The 23,585-nt window shown below is 36.7% G+C and overlaps 1 protein-coding gene across 2 annotated transcripts in view; it reads right to left on the reverse strand.

Moving 5' to 3' along the window:
• The window catches only part of LRRC7 (leucine rich repeat containing 7), a 572,997-nt gene that overhangs the window by 352,130 nt on the left and 197,282 nt on the right, over positions 1-23,585 (reverse strand). For both annotated transcript variants that reach the window (XM_054482958.2, XM_054482976.2), the window contains exon 4: positions 4,837-4,954. In XM_054482958.2, coding sequence (XP_054338933.1) covers positions 4,837-4,954 — 118 coding nt within the window. The remainder of the gene's footprint in view (positions 1-4,836; positions 4,955-23,585) is intronic.

A 23,585-nucleotide genomic window follows, 5' to 3' on the forward strand; every position in this document is an offset into this window, starting at 1 on the left:
ATACACATTATATATTTTTAAAAGAATGTCTCTGTATAATTCTTATTTACCTGCCAAACATTTGATGAATGCCTACCATGTATACTGGGTATGGTGCTAGTAGTTCCAAACAGAGAAATAAATGAGATAGCCCCTAATCTCAAGGGTCTCACAATCCAGTCAAATATATAGAAATTAAATTAAAAAGTGAAATAAGCTCAAAACGAAAACATATACAATGTAAAAATGTATCACAGAGGAAGAGGGAATTAATTCTCCCTATGGACACAGTGTCAGGGAAGTTTCCTAGAGTAAATGACATCTGAAATGTCTGTTTTTTTGTTTTTTGTTTTTTGTTTTTTTTTTTGAGATGGAGTTTCGCTCTTGTTGCCCAGGCTGGAGTGCAATGGCATGATCTCGGCTCACCGCAACCTCCGCCTCCTGGGTTCAAACAATTCTCCTGCCTCAGCCTCCCGAGTAGATGGGAATATAGGCGTGTGCCACCACGCCTGGCTAATTTTTCTTCTTTTTGTATTTTTAGCAGAGACAGGACTTCTCCATATTGGCTAGGCTGGTCTTGAACTCCCGACCTTAGGTGATCCGCCCACCTCATCCTCCCAAAGTGCTGGGATTACAGGTGTGAGCCACTGCGCCTGGCTGAAATAAATGTCTTTTTAAAGGTGAAGAGGACTCTGTCTGGTTGATGGGGTACAGCAGTAGGGAGGAAGGGGTATTTTGGGTAGAGAAGATAAGAAGATAATATGATTCCTTGTGTCACAAGCAACCAGCTTGATGCATTTGGAAATTACAATCTGGTACTACCTGAGCATGAAATGGAAGAGAGATGACCCGTTGGAGTTGTGGAGTCATGTCCTTTGTAGGGACATGGATGAAGCTGGAAACCATCATTCTCAGCAAACTGTCGCAAGGACAAAAAACCAAACACCGCATGTTCTCACTCATAGGTGGGAATTGAACAATGAGAACACATGGACACAGGAAGGGGAACATCACACACCGGGGACTGTTGTGGGGTGGGGGGAGCGGGGAGGGGTAGCATTAGGAGATATACCTAATGCTAAATGATGAGTTAATGGGTGCAGCACACCAACATGGCACATGTATACATATGTAACAAAACCTGCACGTTGTGCACATGTACCGTAAAACTTAAAGTATAATAATAATAAAATAAAATTAAAAAAAGGAAAAGAGAAAGAATACATTTAGGAAAAACAAAATAAAAAAAACAAAAAAAAACAAAAAAATCTGTTTATTCAAATTGTGCAGATATCTTTCTGTACACAATAGTTCACTTATCTAAAGGTTTTAATATAAAATAGTATTTTTGAATTATAGAGAGGAAAAATGGTGGATCAGGATGTCAGACAGTAGAATTGGACATGAAAAATAAAGGCAGGAGGCCACATCAACAATCAAGATCAGATTGAATCTTGACCTTAGAGTGAATTAATTTCATTAAGGGGTCACTCATCTAATTTAAGCACATTTTAGGTAATTTTAACCTAGATTGAATATTTGAATGAGTCTCTGTCTCGAGATAGTCTATTATGTCCTGTCCCTAAATACCAATACTACTTGTATTCTCTCAGGTCTTGCCTCTTTTTCAGCAGGGCTATTCCAACCTTGTCAACTGTGATTCTGACACTGCAGTTATTTTTTGCTATCTACTCTTTCTTCACTTGACAGCTTCCCAAAGGATGTATTATGTTCCTTAAGTAACTGTCTAGTTTTCTGTCACAGAATCAGTGATAGCCTTTTTTTTTTCGAGACGGTGTCTTGCTCTGTCGTCCAGGCTAGAGTGCAGTGGTGTGATCTCACTGCAACCTCCGCCTCCAGGGTTCAAACAATTCTCCTGCCTCAACCTCCTGAGTAGCTGGGATTACAGGCATGTGCCACCACATCCGGCTAATTTTTATATTTTTAGTCAAGACGGGGTTTCACCATGTTGGCCTGGCTGGTCTCAAACTCCTGACCTCATGATTCCCCGGCCTGGGCCTCGCAAAGTGCTGGGATTACAGGCATGAGCCACTGCGCCAGGCAGTGACAGCTTTCTTAGGTATGGCTGTCTGAAATGGCTGATGTGATGAAATCTTTTACTGTTTGTGTAAGTTCTAGCAATGGCTGCTATCATTATACTCATCAAGCCTATAGTACTATACTAGTATTGCAGAGTGGTTCACCATCTTTTGCATGACTTTTTGCATGCATATTTCCAGAATATACAGAATCATAAGCATAGCTAAAAGCCCCGAAGTAATAGTTGCAAAAACTTCTAAGGATGCTTACAGATACTTCTGAGTTGAAAAAATATAACCTGTGGTTCACCTTCTAAGAGCAAACAATTCTTGATGTAAGAGAGCCACCAGAAACTTTTACATGCTCACAAAAATGTCACATTATTTAGGAGTTTCATGTTTATATTGGGTGATAAATTATTTTCAGATCTTCTTTAAAAATAAGGTAGATTTTTCTTTACTTGGAATATCCAGCTAATCCTGCCTGAAAATCAAGGAATGTGATAATTGTCCATATACTATTTCTCAGAAAGTATAACAAAAATGCAATTTGAAGTGTGAATGTATATAAATAAAGAGGTAGTAGTAATTGTTTTATTGTACAGAAATACAAATCTATACAAATAGGTAAATCTCTTCTCAAAGCATGGTAGCCCTAAGGTCATCTTTCCATGGGTCAAAACCTAGTTGTTCTTCTCTACACATCTGTATATGGTACTTTTAGAATTGTCTTCCTGAAAACCCTCTAAGTGGCAAGTCAAGTTGGTGTAGAAAGAGGTCTGTGTCCCCTGTTTATGTTCTGATTGTCTCCTTCACATGAAATACTCTCTTTATTCAGATGCTACAGTGTTTCATGAAAATCTTCAGGGAACATCTTTTACTTGAACTCTTCCCTAATAATACAGCAGTCTTAATTAATCTACCATTGTCTAAGAATTTATCATTGTAACATGTGCTTTATAATCAGGTACTTCATTGTATAGTATTTTATAATTTTCACTGATTATTTGAGAGTGTCAGTCTTATCCACAGTGATTCCATTAACTTCTCAATTACTCTCAAAGACTTGAATTAAGAAAATCACTAGGACTTCACAATGGTAAATTTCAACAAGTTTTCCATGTTTTGGAACAATCATTCATTCATGAATTCATTGAACAGATATTTACTGGGCTCCTAAAATGTGACACACACTGTTTTAGGCAATGGAAATATAGCAGTAAACAAAAGAACAACAAAAAATTTAGGGCATCACTGAATTTTAATCCTAGTAAGGAGATTCCAGACAATAGATAAATAATTTAAATACACAGTGGGTCAGTTTTTCATATAAGAAAAAAAAAAGAAAGAGTAGAATGTGCTTCTATTGAATAATAATATCAGTATCTTATTTCTAAATAGGGTGGCCTGGGAAGGCTTTGTTGACAGTACATTTAAGAAAAGGCCTGAAGGTGATAAGGAAATGAGCATTGCAGATATTTGTGGAGGAGAGTTCTGGTCAAATGAACAGAGACAAGGCTACTGAGATATTGTCATGGAGCTCTAAAGGCACCAAATTTCTTAGGAAAGTTATATTTACATGTGAGCAAAATATTTTTCTGGTGGCCTTTCACAAAACAGATCCTTATTTCCCAGGATGTCAAGCCAATCTTACCTAGCTTCTTTTGGCCCTATCTGGTTATCACTTCTTAGGAAAACCTTTCCTAACTACAAAGATTGGATTGCATCCTTCTCTAGGCATGCCCTTCATGTTGAATGCATCTTCACACAAAATTGCTTATTTAATTATCTACAATTACTTGTTTAATGGGCAACCCACTTGAATGTAAACTTCAGAAGGGCAGGATCTGTTTTGTTCACGCCTGCATTCCTGTCTCCTCGGCACTAAATATAACCAAATAAATAACCAAAGCACTACTTGTGCAGATATGGTGCACACACAGGAAGTTTAACTGTCTACCTTAATGATGAAGGGGTCCTATTTTATATCCTCATTGTACCGAGACATAACCTTTTTTGACTGATCCTTGCCAATAAAAGGGAGAGCTGAGTTCATTTGGAAAGAAATGAAGATTTAATGAATGAACAAGGATGCAAGAGACTTTCTGAAGCTCTAAGTCACTCCATAAATACTCAGGAGAAAATATAATCAACCTGAATATCAACATCAGCATCATCATCAACAAAAACACCAGATATACAAGTCTGTCCAGAAATATAACAAAAACTACTAAATTCCTATTATTTATTAGGCATTGCTCTAGATGTTTGGGACACATTAGTGACCAAAACAAAGAAAAATTCTTCCTGTTATGAAATGGAGTTTACATTCTCAGTTAGGAGAAAATATACCATAACGATAGGAAATAAGTAAAGTATACAATATTGTGAGGATGGTTAGTGCTAGGGGAAAAACTGAAGCCCAGTAAGAGAAATTAAGAGTATATTTTCAAATAGGGTGAACAGGTAGGTCTTGTTATGCAGGTGATATTTGACACATGTTCAGAAAAAATTTTACTCTGAGAATGAGAGAAGTCAGCTTTGTGAGGGCAGTAAAATATTCTAGAAAAGATTAGATCACATATCTGAATGCAGAGGGAAACAAGGCTTGAATGAGTCAAGCACATTAGTAAGAGGAGGAGAGAGAGGACGTCTGTCTTGGACTTAAAATTTAGGATTTAACTTTACAAGAGCATTAAACTACAGTTGCAACAAAATCAAAGAAAAAGTTGGTTTAGATTATTTGCTAAGAGAAGATATTAAAGCACATTTTCAGTTAAAAAATTCTGGATATTTTATGATGAGAGAAAAATCTTACCATTTTTACTGATGTCGAGTTCTTTAAGATTAACTAAACTAGCAATAGTGGTTGGCAGATTTGAAAGGTCATTATCAGGAATACTTAGTTTTCGTAGAGCTTGACAGTTGAACAATTGCTGTAATAGAAAATAATCATTAATTAGATCTCAATTTGGTTAAATTCATTCATAAACTCAGTAACAAAATTACGTAGTAGCAAAAGAGCCAGTTATAAAAGCCTCACTTTCCTCCATACTCATCTTCTCAATTGTTTCTGAATGGCTTCACATTCTATTCCCATGTTAGTGCCTCTATTTTTGGCTACCCAGACTCAAACCCAAGATATTCTATTTTGTCCCTTCTTTTACCACTCACATTCAATTTACCACTGAATCCCCACTGACTGCTTTTTCTTTTAAGTAACTTCTGGAGTTGCTCCTTCTTTTCTATTCTGACAACTACCAGGATTACCTCAGTTCTCTTTTTCTGTGAGCACATTAGATTTCATGAGGTACTATTTTAATGTAATCACATTGAACAGTTGTTTATCTAATATGCAAACACTGCAATACACTGGAATACTTGAGTTCACACTTCTTTTGTGCGCCTTCCCCCAACTGTTTCATAAATATTTGGTGCATGAGACATTTAACCTCTGATATTTGGTGAAAAAAATCACTCGTAATTGCTTCATTTCTGCCATCAGTCCAAAGTATTAGGTGGGAAAGAGCCAAGTGTTAAAGTAATAGCTGTGAAATCCAGCATGCTTATATTCACTGGTGGAGGTAGACGCTTCTTTAAAATGTGAATTATTGAGCTTTACCCAAATAGGTCCTGTAAGGGGGTCAACAATCTGCATTTTTAACAAGCACACCAGTGATCTGGAAACTTTGATATAGGTGTTTGCAGTATCATATTTTGAGAAACAATAAATTAGATGGTTTAGCTCTGTCCAATTCATCTTGACTCCTGCCAGATATGAACATCTGGGACAGAATTTTTGATTCATTTCTGGAAGAATTATCTTAATGAGATCTTTTCTGTTTGACATTTCTAATTCTGTTTTGCTGAATTTCCACAGATGAAGTCTGGTATCCATGACTATGAAACTGGCCTACAGCACATTTAACTACCATTTGTTCTCCCATGTAATTCGTTATTTATAGGCAAAAACAATGTAGCACACGGTCATTATGTCTTAACTCATTAGCCTTTAAAAAATAAACTGGGCTGGTTGTTACTTAATATGAAATATGCAGTTTCTTACTTTGGGTCATGTTTGGTACCTTACAAAGACTATTCGTAACACTTCATGTAGTGTAGAATTAATTGTCAATATCTTAGATATAAATGTTGCTATTTCTTTGTATGAAACCTCAAAAAGAGAACTCGGATGCATACTTTGATGGATAGTTTCCACTATTAATTTTCCTTCTAAATAAATAGGAAAACAGATGCCTACACTCCTGGTATAAGTTAATTTATACTTATTCCAGTCTCTATCATTCTGTTACAACTATTACATCTATATCTGCATACAGTGTGGTCAGTTACAGATTCATAGATTTAAAAAAAGCAGTTGTCTTATGACTGATTTCGGTAAGATTTACTAACAACTCTCTAGTCTGATCACTATTATGTAACCATTTCAAGCCATGTTCAGGCTAATGATTTTCAAAACACAATTTGTTTGTTTTATAAATTTTTCTCATCATCCCAGCTAAATTCTGAAGTGAGCTCAAGAATTAATAGTGCCAGTATTCTTTTTCAACTTTAAATGACGTCACATAAGAAAGAAAACACACAGAAACTTCTGAACAGCCTGTAACAAAAGAATCCAAGATCTCCTTGGTGTAGAAGCTAAGAATATGGTATGTGGAATCAGATTGACATGTGTTCAACCTCCACCCATCTATTTACTAGCTGTGCAATCTTGGGCAAGTTACATAATATCTTTGAACTTATCAGTTTCCTTGCCTATAAAATGAGAACAATACATTACCTAACTTGAAGAGTGGTTGAGAGAATTATTTGAGTTAATAGATTCATCAGTTCTAAGTCACACATATTTTCACATATTAACATCTTTGATATTTGGAATGCATCCTGCAATCAGGAGTAAGTTATGATTTTTAAGGAGTCTTTTTTTCTTCCTTAATGGTACTACAATATTGATGTGTCTTATAGTCAATGGCCTTGAATATTTGATGAAATAAGGTACTTGTGAAAATGTAAGACTGTGTTTGTCACATAGTAAAGCATGATAACTGTAAGCCATTATTAATATTTATGTACCAGATACAGAGGCACACCTATATAATAATTTATTTTTTACTTTTCTAGATGATGGAGGCAGGAATCATGCCTGATCCATCTTGGTATCAACCTGTTTCTTCTTTCTATACACCAAAGTGACTGGTATAGTGTCCTGTACATAGTATATACTGAAGAAATATTTTTGAAATTCTGCATAGATAATTAAAAGGGAAATAGAGAGTGCTATATTCCAGCTAATAGTGGTAGTTCACTGGATTGGGAACTTCAATAGGTAAACAGTCTCAGTGGAATCTAAGTTTCAAATATAAAACAGTGAACTTCTTAATATAACTATGAAGAATACAAATTGGCAAAGAAATTAAAAAGGCATTTTAACAGCTCTTTCAAGATTCAAAAGCTTTGAATTAAAATGAGGAATGATTATAAAATACCTGTAATTCTTCAGTATAGTAGAATATGGCAAATATAATTGATAGCTATTATAATTAGAGTAAAACTGTTAGTGGTCATGGTAAACTTCTCAATGATTCTGAAAGACTTGAATTGAATTAAAGGCATGGTTATCCTGTCTTCATTTGCTAATGGTATTTTACATTTCAAAAACAATAAAATTGTTTTCAGTCTTAAAATATTTGGGTACTAAAGTGTTCTTTTTTCTTAGGCTAAAGGAAGCAATTTAACTCTGAAGAAATTGGTTTGAGAAGAGTATACAATATAAATTACTGACACCAAAGTAAACATTAAGAACTGAAACACAGCAGTTAGATGTCTTCTCTGAGAGCTGACAAAAAGAAAAAAGCCTCAAAAGTTGAAAATAAAAATACATTTGGAGCTAAAAATGTATATTCCAAAATATTTCATTCATTCATTCATTCATTCATGAAAAACCATTTATTGATACTTGCTACAAGCTAGACACTATGCTAAGTGCAGGGGAAACAACTATACTTGAGCCCAGATTCTTTATACTTTAATATTCAGACATTAATATATTTTCATATTCAGGCATTAATGTACTTTATTATTCAGATGTTTAAGTTTTAATTAATTTAATTGAAATTTATGTTGGGGTAAATATCAGTTTTAATGAAAATGCACAGGTAGGATATCTGTACCAGACTGTATTGTTGATGGTGCTGCAGTTGATTTATGGAAGTATCTCTAGGAAAGGTGTGAAAAAATGGACATGAGAGAGCAATCAGAAGATAGCCAGATGGAGGCTAAAGAGGCAATAATGTCACACCTTTGTTGAAACATCTAAAGATAATCTCAACTCAAAGAATATGTAGCTCAAACTAGTTTCAGATATTTGTTTGATAACATGAGGAGACTTGAATCTTGGAGTGAATGGTATGAGCCTACAACATCTATATGCATCTAAAATATATTTATTGAATATCTATTATGTGCTATGATTTGTCTTCAGCACTAAAGATAAAGGTATGAAAAGAAATCAACTTCTGTTTCAGAAGTGTGGTGAACTAAATATTTAAAGAGTAATCTTTTGGTACAGCAAATCTAAACACGCTCACACTCACCCACTGCTTTATTGTATAAAATGAGCTCTGATTGTAATTTGAGGCAATTATTTGAATTCCAGAATAACAAGAAAAATAACACATAGACTTACATGAGTCTGGATTTAGCTTTTGTTCTGGGGGACTCTGTTGGTCCTTGATGGGTTAAGCCTGAGTTAAAGATATTGCAAGTGGAAGGATAGAAGACTGCTTGGAGTCTGAACAGAGTGGGAGATTGGCTTAGAGACCACCCCCGGTGAGTGAACTAGAAAAAAACTGGATCTGCAAAGGGATTTAGCAGGGGATACATGTATTTCTTAGCCTTGGCTTTGAGTGAAGAGTGAAAAAGGAAGAAAAGAAGGAAGGGAGGAAGGAAGGAGGAAAGAAGGAAGGAAGGCAGGCAGGAGGGATGGAGGGGGGGGAGAAGGAATAAAGAAAAGAAAAAGAATGAAGAAACGGCATGATATAGTTTGGCTGTGTCTCCACCCAAATCTCATCCTGTGGCTCCCACAATTCTCACATATTGTGGGAGGGACCTGGTGGGAGGTAATTGAATCATGGGGGCAAGTCTTTTAAGCTGGCTGAAGAAATTTGAATAAATAATGAGGAGCTGAAAGTTAGTCACCAAAGCAATGGGGAAAGTGTCTTCAGGGCATGTCGGAGACCTTTGCGGCAGCCTCTCCCACCACAGGCCCAGGGCCCCGTGCTGTGTGCAGAAAGGGGCCAACATAGAGCTCAGGCCATGGCTTCAGAGGGTGCAAGCCCCAAGTCTTGGCAGCTTCCACTTGGTGTTGAGCCTGCAAGTACACAGAAGTCCAAAATTGGAGTTTGTGAACCTCTGAGTAGATTTCAGAAGACGTATGGAAATGCCTGGATACCCAGGCAGAAGTTTGCTGCAGGGGCGGGGCCCTCATGGAGAATCTCTGCGAGGGCAGTGCAGAGGGGAAATGTGGGGTCAGAGCTCCCATACAGAGTCCCTCCTTGGGCACCCCCTAGTGGAGCTGTGAGAAGAGGGCCACCATCCCCCAGACCCCAGAATGGTAGATCCACTGACAGCTTGCACCGTGTGCCTGGAAAAGCTGCAGACATTCAATGACAGCCCATGAAAGCAGCTGGGAGGGGGGCTGTACCCTGTGAGGCCACAAGTGCAGAGCTGCCCAAGGCTGTGGGAGCCCACCTCTTGCATCAGCGTGACCTGGATGTGAGACATGGAGTCAAAGGAGATCATTTTGGAGCTTTAAGATTTTGGACTTGCATGGGGCCTGTGGCCCCTTTGTTTTGGCCAATTTCTACTATTTGGAATGGCTGTATTTACCCAATGCCTGTACTCCCATTGTATCTAGGAAGTAACTAACTTACTTTTGATTTTACAGGCCCATAGGTGGAAGGGACTTGTCTTGTCTCAGATGAGACTTTGTACTGTGGACTTTTGAGTTAATGCTGAAATGAGTTAAGACTTTGAGGGACTGTTGGGGAGGCATGATTGGTTTTGAAATGTGAGTACATAAGATCTGGGAGAGTACAGGGGCAGAATGATATGGTTTGGCTGTGTTCCCACCCAAATCTCATCTTGTAGCTCCCATAATTCCCACGTGTTGTTAGAGGGACCCAGTGGGAGGTAATTAAATCATAGTCTTTCCTGTGTTGTTTTTGTGATTGAATAAATCTCACAAGATCTGATGGTTTTAAAAAGGGGAGTTTCCCTGCACAAGCTCTTCTCTTGTCTGCCAGCATGTAAGATGTGACTTTTACCTTCCACCATGATTGTGAGGACTCCCCAGCCACGTGGAACCGTAAGTCCAACAAACCTCTTTCTTTTGTAAATTGCCCAGTCATGGGTATGTCTTTATCAGCAGTATGAAAATAGACTAATACAGGGAGGAAGGGAAAGAAGAAAAAATAAGAGGGATGAAAAAGAAGAAAAAAAGGAAAGGAAGGGAAAGAATGGAGGACAGAAAGGAATAGCAAAGGAATGAAGGGAGAGAGGGAAGGAAAGGAAGAAGGAAGAAAAAAATAATAAAAAGACAGAGAGAGAGAGAAAAAAGTCTTCTAGGAATTGCCAACCACAAGACTGACCTCTCTTGTGTTAGAGACTGGAATTCACAGTATTTATGGGGCTTCTTTAAACCCACTTGAGAGTTATAAGTGGTCCTGTGTTAGTATTGCCACAAGTGCCAGGTAGAAGCATACACAAGTCTCCTCTAAAGAACTCAACTTTGAATTTAGGCCTTTGTCTCACAGATAACATTGCAAAAAACATAACATCATTTAAAAAAAAATCACTAAATATATAATAAAATAATTGACTCGAGTGAGATGTTACAGAAAAACAAAGAATCAAGCCTGCAAATGGTGGATATAATGGAATTATGAAACATAAAATGCAAAATAAATGCATTTAATATGTTTAAAGAAATAAAAGTAGGATTTAAAAGACTGCTTAAATGACATGGAGGACATGGTAAGAAGGTCTTTTTGGAATTTTGGGAAACTGTAGAAAATAAAATGAGTGAGGTAGTGGAGGAATTTCAGAATTATTGGAAGACACTCATATTCAGATTATTATTATATTATATTACAAACATTTTCAGATTTTTTCATTGTTTGGGAGGAAGGCAAAGATACTGATTAACTTTAGATCAAAGTTAAATATTGAAGTTAAGTTAAAGTGGTATGTTTACATTTCTAGAGTAACAAATTAAAAAATAGAAATAAAGTGTATGATTTCTAGTTGATAGAGACAAAATAAATGGAATGAGATAAAGAAGTGGAAAAGACTTTGATCAATATAATGAAAAAAAAGACTCAGAAGTAGCAACACAGATAAAAATAAAGAATAGAGTGAAATACATTAATACAAATGCATCAATGATTGCCTTCAGTAAATATGGATTAATTTCTCCAATTAAGAAACAGACTATCAGAGTGGATTAAAATTAAAAACAAGCAATCTCTATGTTGTTTAACAGTGGTGCACCCAAAACTTGATGCAAAGTTGTAAAACTGTCAAAATTAACTAAAAGAAAGTTTACACAGCAATACTGATTTAAGGCAAAATACATTACTAGAGAGAGAGTGACCATATAATGATAATCGCTTCAGTTCACCAGGAATGTATAACAATTATAAATTGTACCTAATATAGTAGCATTAATATATTTAAAGGAACATCTGATGGATCTTCAAGGAGATATTATAAAACTGTTATCATAGCAGGATATTTAACACATTTTTCAATAATTGACTAAAAGACAAAAATACAAAAAGCTATAGAAGAACTAATGGCTACAATTAATGAGCTTGTTCTACAGGACACATATAGAACCCTGAGCTCAACTACTACACAGTATTTTTAAAAAATGCATATAAAAATTTACAGTTGATCATGTGCTAGACATAAAGGAAGTCTCAACAAACACCAGAGAATTCATAACAAAAAGACCACTTTCGTGGTCAATAATGCAATTAAGTTAAAAATTTGTAACTAAAAAATAACTTTAAAAACATTTATATTGTGTTCTATATTTACAAACTAAAATTTAATAACTCATGCACCAAACAATAAATGATAATGGAGATTACAAAACAATTAAATAATAAAATGTTACATAATAGAAACGCCACAATACAGCTAGAATAATAGGTAGTAAATATGTAGCCTTAAATGCTTACATTAGAGAAGACAAAAGGCTGAAAATAAATGAGTTAAGCATGCGACTTAAGAAAATTAACAACAAAAGGCAACAGAATAAACCCAAAGGATGTAGAAGGGAGACAACAGTTAAGAAAGGAGCCCTTCACAACAATCTATGGAACAAGGAGGACACAGGAACTGAAGCAAGCATCAAACTGTGAGCTCCTCAAGGAGAGGAACCATGTCTTTTCTGAGTCATTGTATTTATTTTATTATTGTTTGTGTCTTTTAAAATGTCTTATTGTGAAATACACAGACCCAAGAGCGTATGTAATATGTATTTTTTAACTATAATAAAACTAAGACCAATATTTCTCAATCCAGTTGAAGAAAGTTCACCTATGCTCCACTCTATCATATCCCTTTGATATGATACCCACTATCACTGAGAGGCAACCAATTTCTTGAATTTTATTTTACTATTTCCCTCTCTTCTGTTCATGTTTTTACAACTTTAATAATCTTAAAATTATATATTGTTTGGATTTGTGTGTTTATATGGATGGAGTAATACTGTATATTTCCACCTGCAACTTTCCTTTTTCATTTGATATTATGTTATTAATAGTATTCAATGTTGATGTATAAAATGTATTCATTCACTTTCACTGCTTTATGTTTCATATAACACAACTTTCTTATACGTTCTATTGTTCATGGCTTTTGGGCTCTTTCTCATTTTTTTCTAACATGAGCAATGCTGCTAAGAATATTCTAATATACGTCTGCTAGTGCACATACACAAAAGTTGAAGAATAAAATTATTTATTTTTCTTCTAAATGTTTTAATGCTTTGATTTGACCTATCTGAAATTTATTTTTGAGAATGACGTGAAGTAAGGATTTATTCTTTTCCCCTTATAGATGACCAGTTATTCCAGCATCTTTTTTTTTTTTTTTTTAGATGGGGAGTCTAGCTCTGTCGTCCAGGCTGGAGTGCAGTGGCATGACCTCGGCTCACTGCAACCTCCTCCTCCCAGGTTCAAGCAATTCTCCAGCCTCAGCCTCCCGGGTAGCTGGGATTACAGACGCTCGCCACCACACCTGGCTAATTTTTTGTATTTTTAGTAGAGACAGGGTTTCGCCATGCTGCTGCTCTTGAACTCCTGACCTCAGGTGATCTGCCTGCCTCGGCCTCCCAAAGTGCTGAGATTACAGTTGTGAGCCACTGCGCCCAGCCTCCAGCATCATTTTTTAAAACTTCATTATTTCTCCACTGGTTTGCAAGATAACCTTTTTGTATATCCGATTTCCACTTAAGTGTGGGTTAGTTTCTGGACTTTCTATTTCTAGGCTACTGGTCTATTTGTCTATCCCTCTCTCACTCTAGCTGGGTCACCAGAATTCTATGACTTCGATTTGTGCTTTTCTTAAAAAATGGGAAAGAAATATGAGAGAATGCCAGGAGAAGGAAGAAACACTTCAACCATGTTTAGCGAGAGGGGTTGTTTTCTGAGTAGAAGGTGGGGATGGGGAGGTAGGGAAGATTGGAAAGTGCAGAAAAGCCCAAGAAGCTGTACATGAAAGAAAGGCTCAGAAGCATATTCAGAATGGCAACAACAACGAAAAGCAAGTGGCTGTATTCTAAGCTGTGTGGAGAGGAATGAAAAATGTGGGTTTTAGTCAGAATGTAAAAGGCTGTAAGGGTCTGAGCTTTATCCTGTAGGAAGTGTTTGGACAGTCATTTTTCACAATTTTGAGTTAACCTTTTAGTTGCTATCTCCAGAAAAATGTTTATGAGAACACACATATGCACATGTGCATGCATCCACCCACACAAATACACACATTTGCAACCAATTTCAGGGAACTTGCAAACCACCTGAAGCCCAGGCATGGATCTGTGGGCTAGGTTAATGGCCACTGAGAAAGGAAATGATGGCATGTGCCTTCTAAAAAAGCAAATGTGATTAGGTCCATCTCCTCCTCATAATTTTTCAGTAGTTGTCCGCTCTCTTCAGGACAGTCCAAATTCCTTAATGTGGCTTTCAAGGCTCTTCACCTCTCCAATTTCTAATCTTGCCATTTCCCTTTTCCCTGTCCCTTCTCCATCCATACCTCTCCTCTGCTGTCCTGCATTACCACATCTCCAGCCACACTCGGCAGCTTTGTTTCTGCACCTGCTGTACTCTGCCTTGACTTTACAAATGCCAGTCTCCAACTGGAGCTCTTTTCCACTCCACCCTATCCCACCTCCCCTTTACTCTGTTGTTCAAGTTCCAGGTCACAGATTAAGACCTGTTTACATGCTCCACCTGCATACTTTTGTAGTGTTCTGTACGGTTATACCTATTGAAACATGGATGTCTGAGTTTTGTGATTACAAGATTGTAGTGTAGTTTCTCCAGTTCCTGCAGTATGGAAAGTGTGGAACACAATGCTTGGCACATTGTACCTTCACAGTAAGTGGTTATTCTTTCATGAATATTCTATGTAGGAGAGTGGCATAATAGCAAGATAGTCACCATTTTTGTGTGTGCCTATTACATAGGTGCAAGTGACTAAACTACACTTTGATGTATACTGTCTCTACTTACAACAATGCTGTAAATAAGGTATTATTATCCTTATTTTGTAGACGACAGAACTCAGGAGGTAACTTTTACAAGGTCATATTGCTAGCAAGTGCCAGAGCTAAGATTCAAAATCAGTTCTGTGTGGGTACAAAGCCATTTCTTTCTTTCTTCCTTTTTTTTTTTTGAGACAGAGTCTCACTCTGTCTCCCAGGCTGGAGTGCAGTGGCATGATCTCAGCTCACTGCAACCTCCACCTCCCAGGTTCAAGCGATTCTCCTGCCTCAGCCTGCCGAGTAGCTGGGATTACAGTTGTGCACCCCACACCTGGCTAATTTTTTATATTTTCGGTACAGATGGGACTTCACCATGTTGGTCAGCCTAGTCTCGACCTCCTGACGTCAAGTGATCTGCCTGCCTCAATCTCCCAAAGTGCTGGGATTACAAGCATGAGACACATGCCCGGCCACAAAGCCATTTCTATACTAGCACACTATCGCTTCTGAATGATCAGATCTGAGCTTTGGAAAGATAATAGTGAGAACTGACAGCAATCCTCACAGGCTTTCTGGGAGGGGAGAGTGGATAAGACAAGGATCCAGTGAGCCCTCACAAAGGCCGCAGGCCCTAGAAGAATTACAGAAGACTCAGACTCAACAACTATCTACTGACAGAGAGGAGCTTAGAGTAAATATGAGTATATGTTATAGCACTTTGGGGTTAGCAAAGTGCCATATAAATGCAAAAATCATAATTTGGATTAGCATTTTATTAACATCTTTATACTCATGCTTGGAAAATTAAGAACATTATAAAATGGCATAAATGTAGATGACTATATCTCAAACCTAGTTTAGTTTCTTAGAAAAAATAAAATAAGCTGTATAGTTTTTCACCACAAATACAAAAGTATTAGTTGTGTGCGAATTTTCAAAAGATAAATCCTTTTCCTGAAAAGCTTTATATTAAATAATAAATATTCAGTGAGAGGCTTATTGATGCCATATGTAGGCACATGCAGATTTCACCAGGGAAAAGAAGTGGTTGTCTAATGAGTTGGCCTCACTGAATGGCTGGTTTCTTAGAAGTTCTTCCTTTGAATTCCTTTAAAGATGTTCAGCTCATTTGAAAGTTGTTTCAAAGAAATAATTATACTGTGCACATTATAATAAAATATTTTAAAATTTCCTTTGTTTAAAACAAGTGTTAATAATTATTTTTTTGTTAGAAAAGAGCCAACTCTAAGTAATAAGAGAGTAAAAATGGTTTTATAAACATACTTGGTGAAATTGTAAGCTTCCAATTGTGACATCATTTACCCTTCCTTTCCCTCCTTCTTTTCTCCCTCCCTTTATCTCTCCCTTTCCCTTTCTTCCTCCCTTCTATCCTTTCCCTTCCCCCTAGACTGCTTGTGTTCAGTGAGCACCTCTTGAACATCTACTCAGTGACAGGCACAGTGCCAGGATTCAAAGATGAATAACAAAGAATCCCCTTCCTCACGTATACAGCTAACTAATGGTTATAAATAAAATCCAATGTAATAAATACTATAGCAGAGAGATGGCTTTGCAAAGAACATTTTATTCCCAAAGAAATATCCCTAGACATTTTTCCTTGATGTAGAGAATTTAAATACGTGGAATTGTGTGCTTTTAAAAACTATTCTATGCTACTCTCCCACACTAACATCAACCCCTTAAATATTCATATGCAAGGAAGTGACTTACTCAGATTTTTTTTTTGAGAAACATTTGGCACCTATGAACAGACAGGCAGGTGGGAGATTAGAAAACATCCAGATGAAAAATAATGAGTCTTCATGAAAGCACTGTTAGTAGAAGTGAGCAGAATGACACAGCTAAGAGGAGAAATCATTAAGAGGTGTTGTCAGCAGTGCATGGGCAAAGAAGAGAAGATTTTGTAGTCAAACAAGACTTTAGTGTGTCTAGTAGTAGTGATGGTGTAGGGTTGGTGGGACAGGTATAGTAGTGGACAGGTGCTGTAGTATCAAGTAACATTGGAGCTATAGGAAAAGGCAACAATTATACTTCTTTCTAGTACATTTTAGCAATGCTGAATGTGCTGCAGAGAAGAGCTCTTTTATTTCCTGCAGAAAGATGGTGACTACAATAGATACCTAGGGATTTTATCCTAGAAAACAATAAATATCACTGCTGTTGTTTTTAAAATACAGATCTTTTAAACAACAATTTGTACAAAGATGTTGTTGAATCATTTTTCCCTTTGGAAGAGGAAGGTTATTTTAATGTTTGTCATTGTCTTAGAAGGAAGGGAATATATCTATTTTATTGGAATAACAGCTGTTGCTTTGAATATACAAGGCATAGCACATTGCCATATCTACTGTATTCAATAATAATTTGCATTAAAAATATTTAAATGAAAATGTTACTTAACTTACATATCCTTGATTACTTTATGTGATGGTAGCAAGCTAATAATACCCACAATGAAATAGAAAAATGTGAAAGCTGAATTTAAAAGCATAGCTTTAAATGTTCTTAATTTCAACCCAGCTTCATTGTTTCTGGGTATTTGGGCTAAATTCCTGATGTCTCTATTAAGCTAAATTATAAAGGATATGTGTGTATGAGCATGCTTGTTCATAGGTGTGCCTTTGAAGGGGGTTCCTTCTGTTGCTTTTTTAGTAATTATTGGTTGGTAAAATTTTTGTTAGTTGACATGTAAAAAACTACTGGCTTTGTCTATAGAGGGTAATCAATGTGGTATGTGAACAATTAGCCTGAATGGCATTAATCTAAAGTTCCATACTAGTGTAAGCTGGTTTGTGTATGCATCTGTGTGTGTGTGTGTGTATATATATGTTTGTGTGTGTGTATATATATGTATATATGTGTATATATATGTGTGTGTATATATGTGTGTGTATATATATATGTGTGTGTGTGTGTGTGTGTGTGTGTATATATATTTGTTTATTTGTTTTTGCCCTTCTATGCCCTGATCAGTTGTGAGTGACAAAAGGCCTAACTTTGCTGACTAGCTCTGCCCAGGTCAGTGAACCAGAGAGAAGATGGCTCATGGTATAACTGGAGATTTTCTCCACTGGTAGTGTTAATAAGTGGATTATAAACTTTGGAATCAGATAGACCAGGATTTGAATTCTGACTCCATTCATACTTAGCCACATTATTGAGCTAGTTCCATGTTCTCTAAAGTTCTATTTCTAATCTAAAAACCCAATTAGATTGTGCTCTAGTCTTGTCTTCAGCAATGCACTTATGCCAGGTGGACCTCCCTGACCCCCAAGCAAAGCAGGATTGGTTGTCTCTCTACTGTGTTTTCATATACTCTTGCATATATATTTCTATAACCCACTGTTGCAAAATTATAAGTATTTATGCAATAAATATTTAGTGAAAAGCTAGCTTTGGACTGAACACTGCACTAGTTCCCATGGAAACAAAGATTAAATAGACATAGTTCAGTATTCTGGTAGGGGACGCAGACACACATTAGTGTCTTTCTTCTCCACCTTTGTTTCCCTGGAACAGAGTAAGCATTCAGTAAACGTATAGAGAATGAATAATTGCCATAAGTTTGGCAAGTACAACTATGGAATTGTATACATGGTATACATGGTAATACGGAGGCACAGAGGAGAGTGGAACAAATGTGCCAGGGAGTGAATAATGAAGGCTGTGGGAGGAAGTGACAGTTGAGATGAATCAAAGTAGCATGCCAGGCAGAGGAAACAGCATGAATCTACAGGCAAGAAAAACTTTGTGTTTCAGGAACACTTCCTAAGAGAGCAGAAGAAGGAAGAGATTGCAGAAATAGGCTGTAGGCAGACTATAGAGGCCTCATGTCAGCATTCCATGCTAAGCTGCATGGTTTTTTCCCCTGAAGTTAGAGAAGAGACAGGTGTCTTCCTTAACTTAGGTTACAGTCTGGTCATATTTATATTTGGAATGGGTCACTGTTGGCTGTGTGAGGAATAGAATGGGGGAAAAGGCTGGTTGAAGGTAACAGCAAGGAGACTCTTCCATTAGTCAGCTGCGAGATGAAGGTCTGACACAGGCTTCAGTCATAGGGTGGAGAGGTGAGATAGATTTAAGACATATTTAGGTAACAAAATCTTGGCTGTTGATTTGATGTGGAAGCTGAACAAATAGAAAGAGTAAATGATGACTGTCTTGGTAACCAAACTGAATGGATAGTCACCAACTGAAACAGGGAATACAGGACAGGAGATAGGTTTCAAGGGGGAAATTACACTTGTTGAGTGTGAATATTCAAGTAAGTCCAGCAAGCATGTACAAGTTTGAAGATTGAGAGACTGGGCTGAGCTGGCATCGTAGATTTGTGAGTCTTCACTGTGGCACTGAGAATATGAGAATAGATTAAGGTGATAACCCAGAGAGAACAGCAAGATCAAGGAGCTTTCCCCTTTGCTCCCCTGAAGTAGGCATTGTAAAAGATACAAATGACACTTTATTGCCTTGTCGAATGGATTATACAGTTCTTGCCTTTCTTGGCCTCCCTATTCCATTTAACAATGTCACCCCTCCCTTCTGAGAACACTCCACTCTGACATCCCTGATTTCATTCTTCTAAAAAGAGTTCCTCCTGCTGTTGGCATCCCACATACCCTGCCTCTGTGGGCCCGGGCTCTGCCCCATTCCTCCCAAGTGTTAGGGTTCCTCTGTAGGCTGGTGTCAGTGCTCCATTGGTGATGACAGAAGCAAATATCATTAATGTTAATGAATAAACATATACTACAAGCTTTTATCAGTCAGCTCTTAATTATTTAGGGCTCTTGGTAGAAAGCTAAAATTCAATCCTATTTAAGGTCACTCATACGCAGGGAAGACTCTGTGGAGGGCCATGGGAAATTCACCATAAAGAGTCTCAAAAAATAGGAAACAAAGCTTTAATTCATCCACTTAAAATTTAAAGAGAACAGAAACTTAACTGTCTGAGCAATAAATATCAAACCCACACACCCACACGGACCCACACACCCACACAGATCCACACCAAAATGAAAAATCAATAGCAAGGTAGTGAGGTTGCATTGTTACCAGGAAAGCAAGAAGCAGTAAATATCACACACAGACACACCCACCCACACACACCCCCACACACACCCCAAAATGAAAAGTCAATAGCAAGTTAGTGAGGTTGCATTATTACCAGGGAACCGAGAAGCAGTAAAATGGTTCTAAAGAAAGAGGTAGAATATTGGTGTTTCCTCTAATCTCTGACTGGTCTTAACTCTGTAAGTGCTGTTTCAGGTTCGTTATAGAAACAACAAATTGCCTCTATGCATAGAAGGGATACATATCTCAAGAATTTTATTAAAAATTAATTTCCACATACATTTTGGAAGAAAAAGCATCTGCAAAATATTTGTTTCATTTCATATCACTGTTAATTTGGAATAGAAGATAACTTCCTTTCTGGAAAGTGCAACTATCATTTCTCGTTTTATAGGGAGAGTCCAGCTTTTTTGTATTCTTTACTGCATTGTAGCTCATAGCAATTACTGTCATTTGTTGAAAGGTTATGTTTTGCAGACACCATACTCACATTTCACATATATTATGTTATATAATATATAACATGAAGAAGAATTACCACAGGGTCAGTAGATGATAAAAATAAGATAGGAGTAAGATAATCTTTCAAGGTACATGCTATTTTCTCCAGTTTACATAGGAGAGAAACTGAGGCTGAGAACCTTCCCCAAGCTGGGATTCAAACTTAAGTCTGCCCAACTGTAAGACTTTAGTGGTTTTCCCTACCCCAGACATTTCACTTCAGGCTGCTCTTTGTCTCTGTAATTAGAGGCTCTATTGGGATTTTGGAGCTGACCTTTGAAATTAAATAATGCTAGCTAGGAGGCAATAAGGGTGAGCTTACATTATTCATATCCTTTGCTTCTTTTCTTTCCCATCATTTCTCATGATCTGGGGAACTGCTCATTATCTCTGAAGTCTAGTCCAGGGTCTCTTAAACTTTTCTGCCACAGTATCTCTAACAACAGAATACAGTAAATATGATTTTTCATCTTCACAATTCAGATGAATTTTGCATTTGATTCTGTAACATATTTATGGTTCTCTCTTAGAAATCATTTAATTAATTGTCATTATAGAAAGATGCAGTACATATTTGCTATAGTAGATCCTGACTCCTGGCCTTATATAGCTCTCCTAATTTTTGAAAGCAAATGTCCATATATGAATTTTACATGTGACTAGAAGTCAGTTCTATGCAAGCTCAGCTTCATAATCTCTATGAAGTAATCCTACATTTGTGTAAGAAGTTAAGAGTGGCCTGGCTTTCTAAGAGTGCCTGGTCAAGAATTGGATCTCAAAGTGGTTCTAAATCAGAGAGGGCATTCTACTAATGTGGCAATTTGGACTCACTTCTAGAATGAAATCAGCCTTTTGGAGTTGATAGGGGATTAATTCTCTAGAGTATAATAAACTGTCAAGTCACATACTAAGGATTAAGCTGGAAATGAATAATACTAAAACATGCAATAACCAAGTAACAACTATTAAAAGTAGTGAAGAGAACAGATAGCAGAAATTGAAACACCTTAATGAAATTACATTTTTACTTTTTACCTTATTTAATTTGCTCAAATCATGTTTTATAATATACTTGAGCCCTGGACATATATTTTTATTAGTGTGGCTTTTATAAGACACACTGATGAATCATTTTCAAAAGGAAGTGCTATTATATTGTCAGATTTGATCAGCTCTACCAAAGGACTAATCCCTGTGTTTGTCTCTTCTAGCTCGATTCTCTTTTTCTCTTTAAATTTTTTTACATAAAAATATCTCAGTTCTTTTTCCTCTTCTTCACATCCCCCAATCTCTCTTCCAGAGATAGTAGTTTCAACTCTTTTAGCTATTACTTCTTGTATTTTCTTCTAAATTTCTAAAGATGTGCATGTATTTCTTTGTCTTTTTCTACCAATTGTAGAGATCGTGTATTTATTTCATATTATGGCACTTGAAAAATCATATCATCTCTCACCACCAAAGCCACCATCAGTTTTTTTCCTAATCTTTCCAGCATACTTACATCCAAATCTTTGGTTAAATCAGTAGTAAATGCTGAAATTAATAATGTGGGTTTGTTCCCTGTGTTTGCTTTACTCATAAAAGTTTTTTTAAACATAAATGTAATATGTATATTTAAAGTATGTAACATGATGTTACAGCATACACATAGATAGCAAAAAGGCTACTGTAGTGAAGCAAATTAACATATAAATCACCTCACTTTGTTTCTGTGGCAAGAGTAGCTAAAATCTACTTATTAAGCATCAATTTCATATACAGTACAGTTTTATTACCTATAGTCCTCATGCTGTACGTTAGATTTCTAGATTTGTTAATCCTATGTATATGCTACTCATACAAGTTTTTTTGTTCCTGAAGTTGCTTCATTTTTTTAGCTTGTTTTTTCTATACATTTATCCTCAATTTTCTCCAAATGCTCAAAAAGCTCTGTCAAATGTCAAGCAATTATATTTCTAAACGTAGAGCACATCGGATAAATTGCTAGGTCTACATTTTATTCTAGACCAGTTCACTCCTGTGCCCTGTATAGCCGGCTTAAGCATGGGAAGATTGCTCTGTCAAGGTGATGCACATCTGGCTTTGTAAGATATTCTTTTACTGCTCTTCCGAACTGGGCCCTGGTCCCTGGATTCTATGCCTCCCTTCATTTTGCTTACACAGATATCCTGCAGCAGAAACCTAGGAGTCACCTGTGACCCATTTTGCTGCTTCCCCCAGTATCAAGATGGCCAATCCAGTAAAATCAGGTGTCACTCTGTCTCTCAGGCTGTAGAGGTGTGATCATAGCTTGCTGCCCCATTTTAAAATTTCATGTTAACACTAATTCCCTTAAGGGTTTGTCTTTCATAAGCAAGGAATGTTCTGTAGCCTTGGCATAAGTAGCCCAGGATCTAGAAGAGCCCTCCATAGATATATGTGGGGCTACTTATGCCAAGGCTACATATTAAACAAGTGGCAATTTTTTTGTTCTACATTTGCAAGTCTAGGCTGTGTTAAATCTCGAGCAACACATTTCATATTCTCAATCATGACAATTGTTTAAGCAGCAATTATAGTGATACAAGTAGTTTTTTCATTTCAAAAGATTCCTTTTTAAGTAGGAGGAAAAATAAAATAATCAATGATCATTCAAGTTTTGATAAACTACAATCACAACCATGAAATAGCATTTCAAAATTTGTCACTCTAAGATCTTTCTCGCATGGCTTCTTCGATCTCAGTAGACCTCACACAAAATAAATAAGTGTCCTTGTTTTCAAATAATTTTACTTAAAGTTTTAAGAAAAACATGGCCTTGAACTAATACATCTTAAGTTACAAATATCAGTGAATGAAAAGAAGCATCAATTGAAAGCATATAATATGTAGAATATTAGAGGATGCTTTATTTTTGTTTATTTTGCTTGTCAGACATCCATTTCCCCTTATTCCATTAGAACCTTGATCTTCCTTTTAATGACATCCCTCATTGTACATTGTGGAGGCAGCAGGAATTTGAATCTGGAACAACTGTTATGGTTACATGGGGGTCTTTGTAAATTGCCATCCTCAGAAGATCAGCATTGTGTGGCCCAGACCATCACTGTTCTGTGAATTCTGAGCAGCAGTCTAGAACTCTCTTGGTTCCTGTCCTTTTTTCATGTAAAGTTCTTTAGGCTCCCATTAATTCTATGAGCCTG

Source organism: Pongo pygmaeus, chromosome 1 (assembly GCF_028885625.2).
Source record: "Pongo pygmaeus isolate AG05252 chromosome 1, NHGRI_mPonPyg2-v2.0_pri, whole genome shotgun sequence".
In the NCBI taxonomy this organism is placed as follows: domain Eukaryota; kingdom Metazoa; phylum Chordata; class Mammalia; order Primates; family Hominidae; genus Pongo; species Pongo pygmaeus.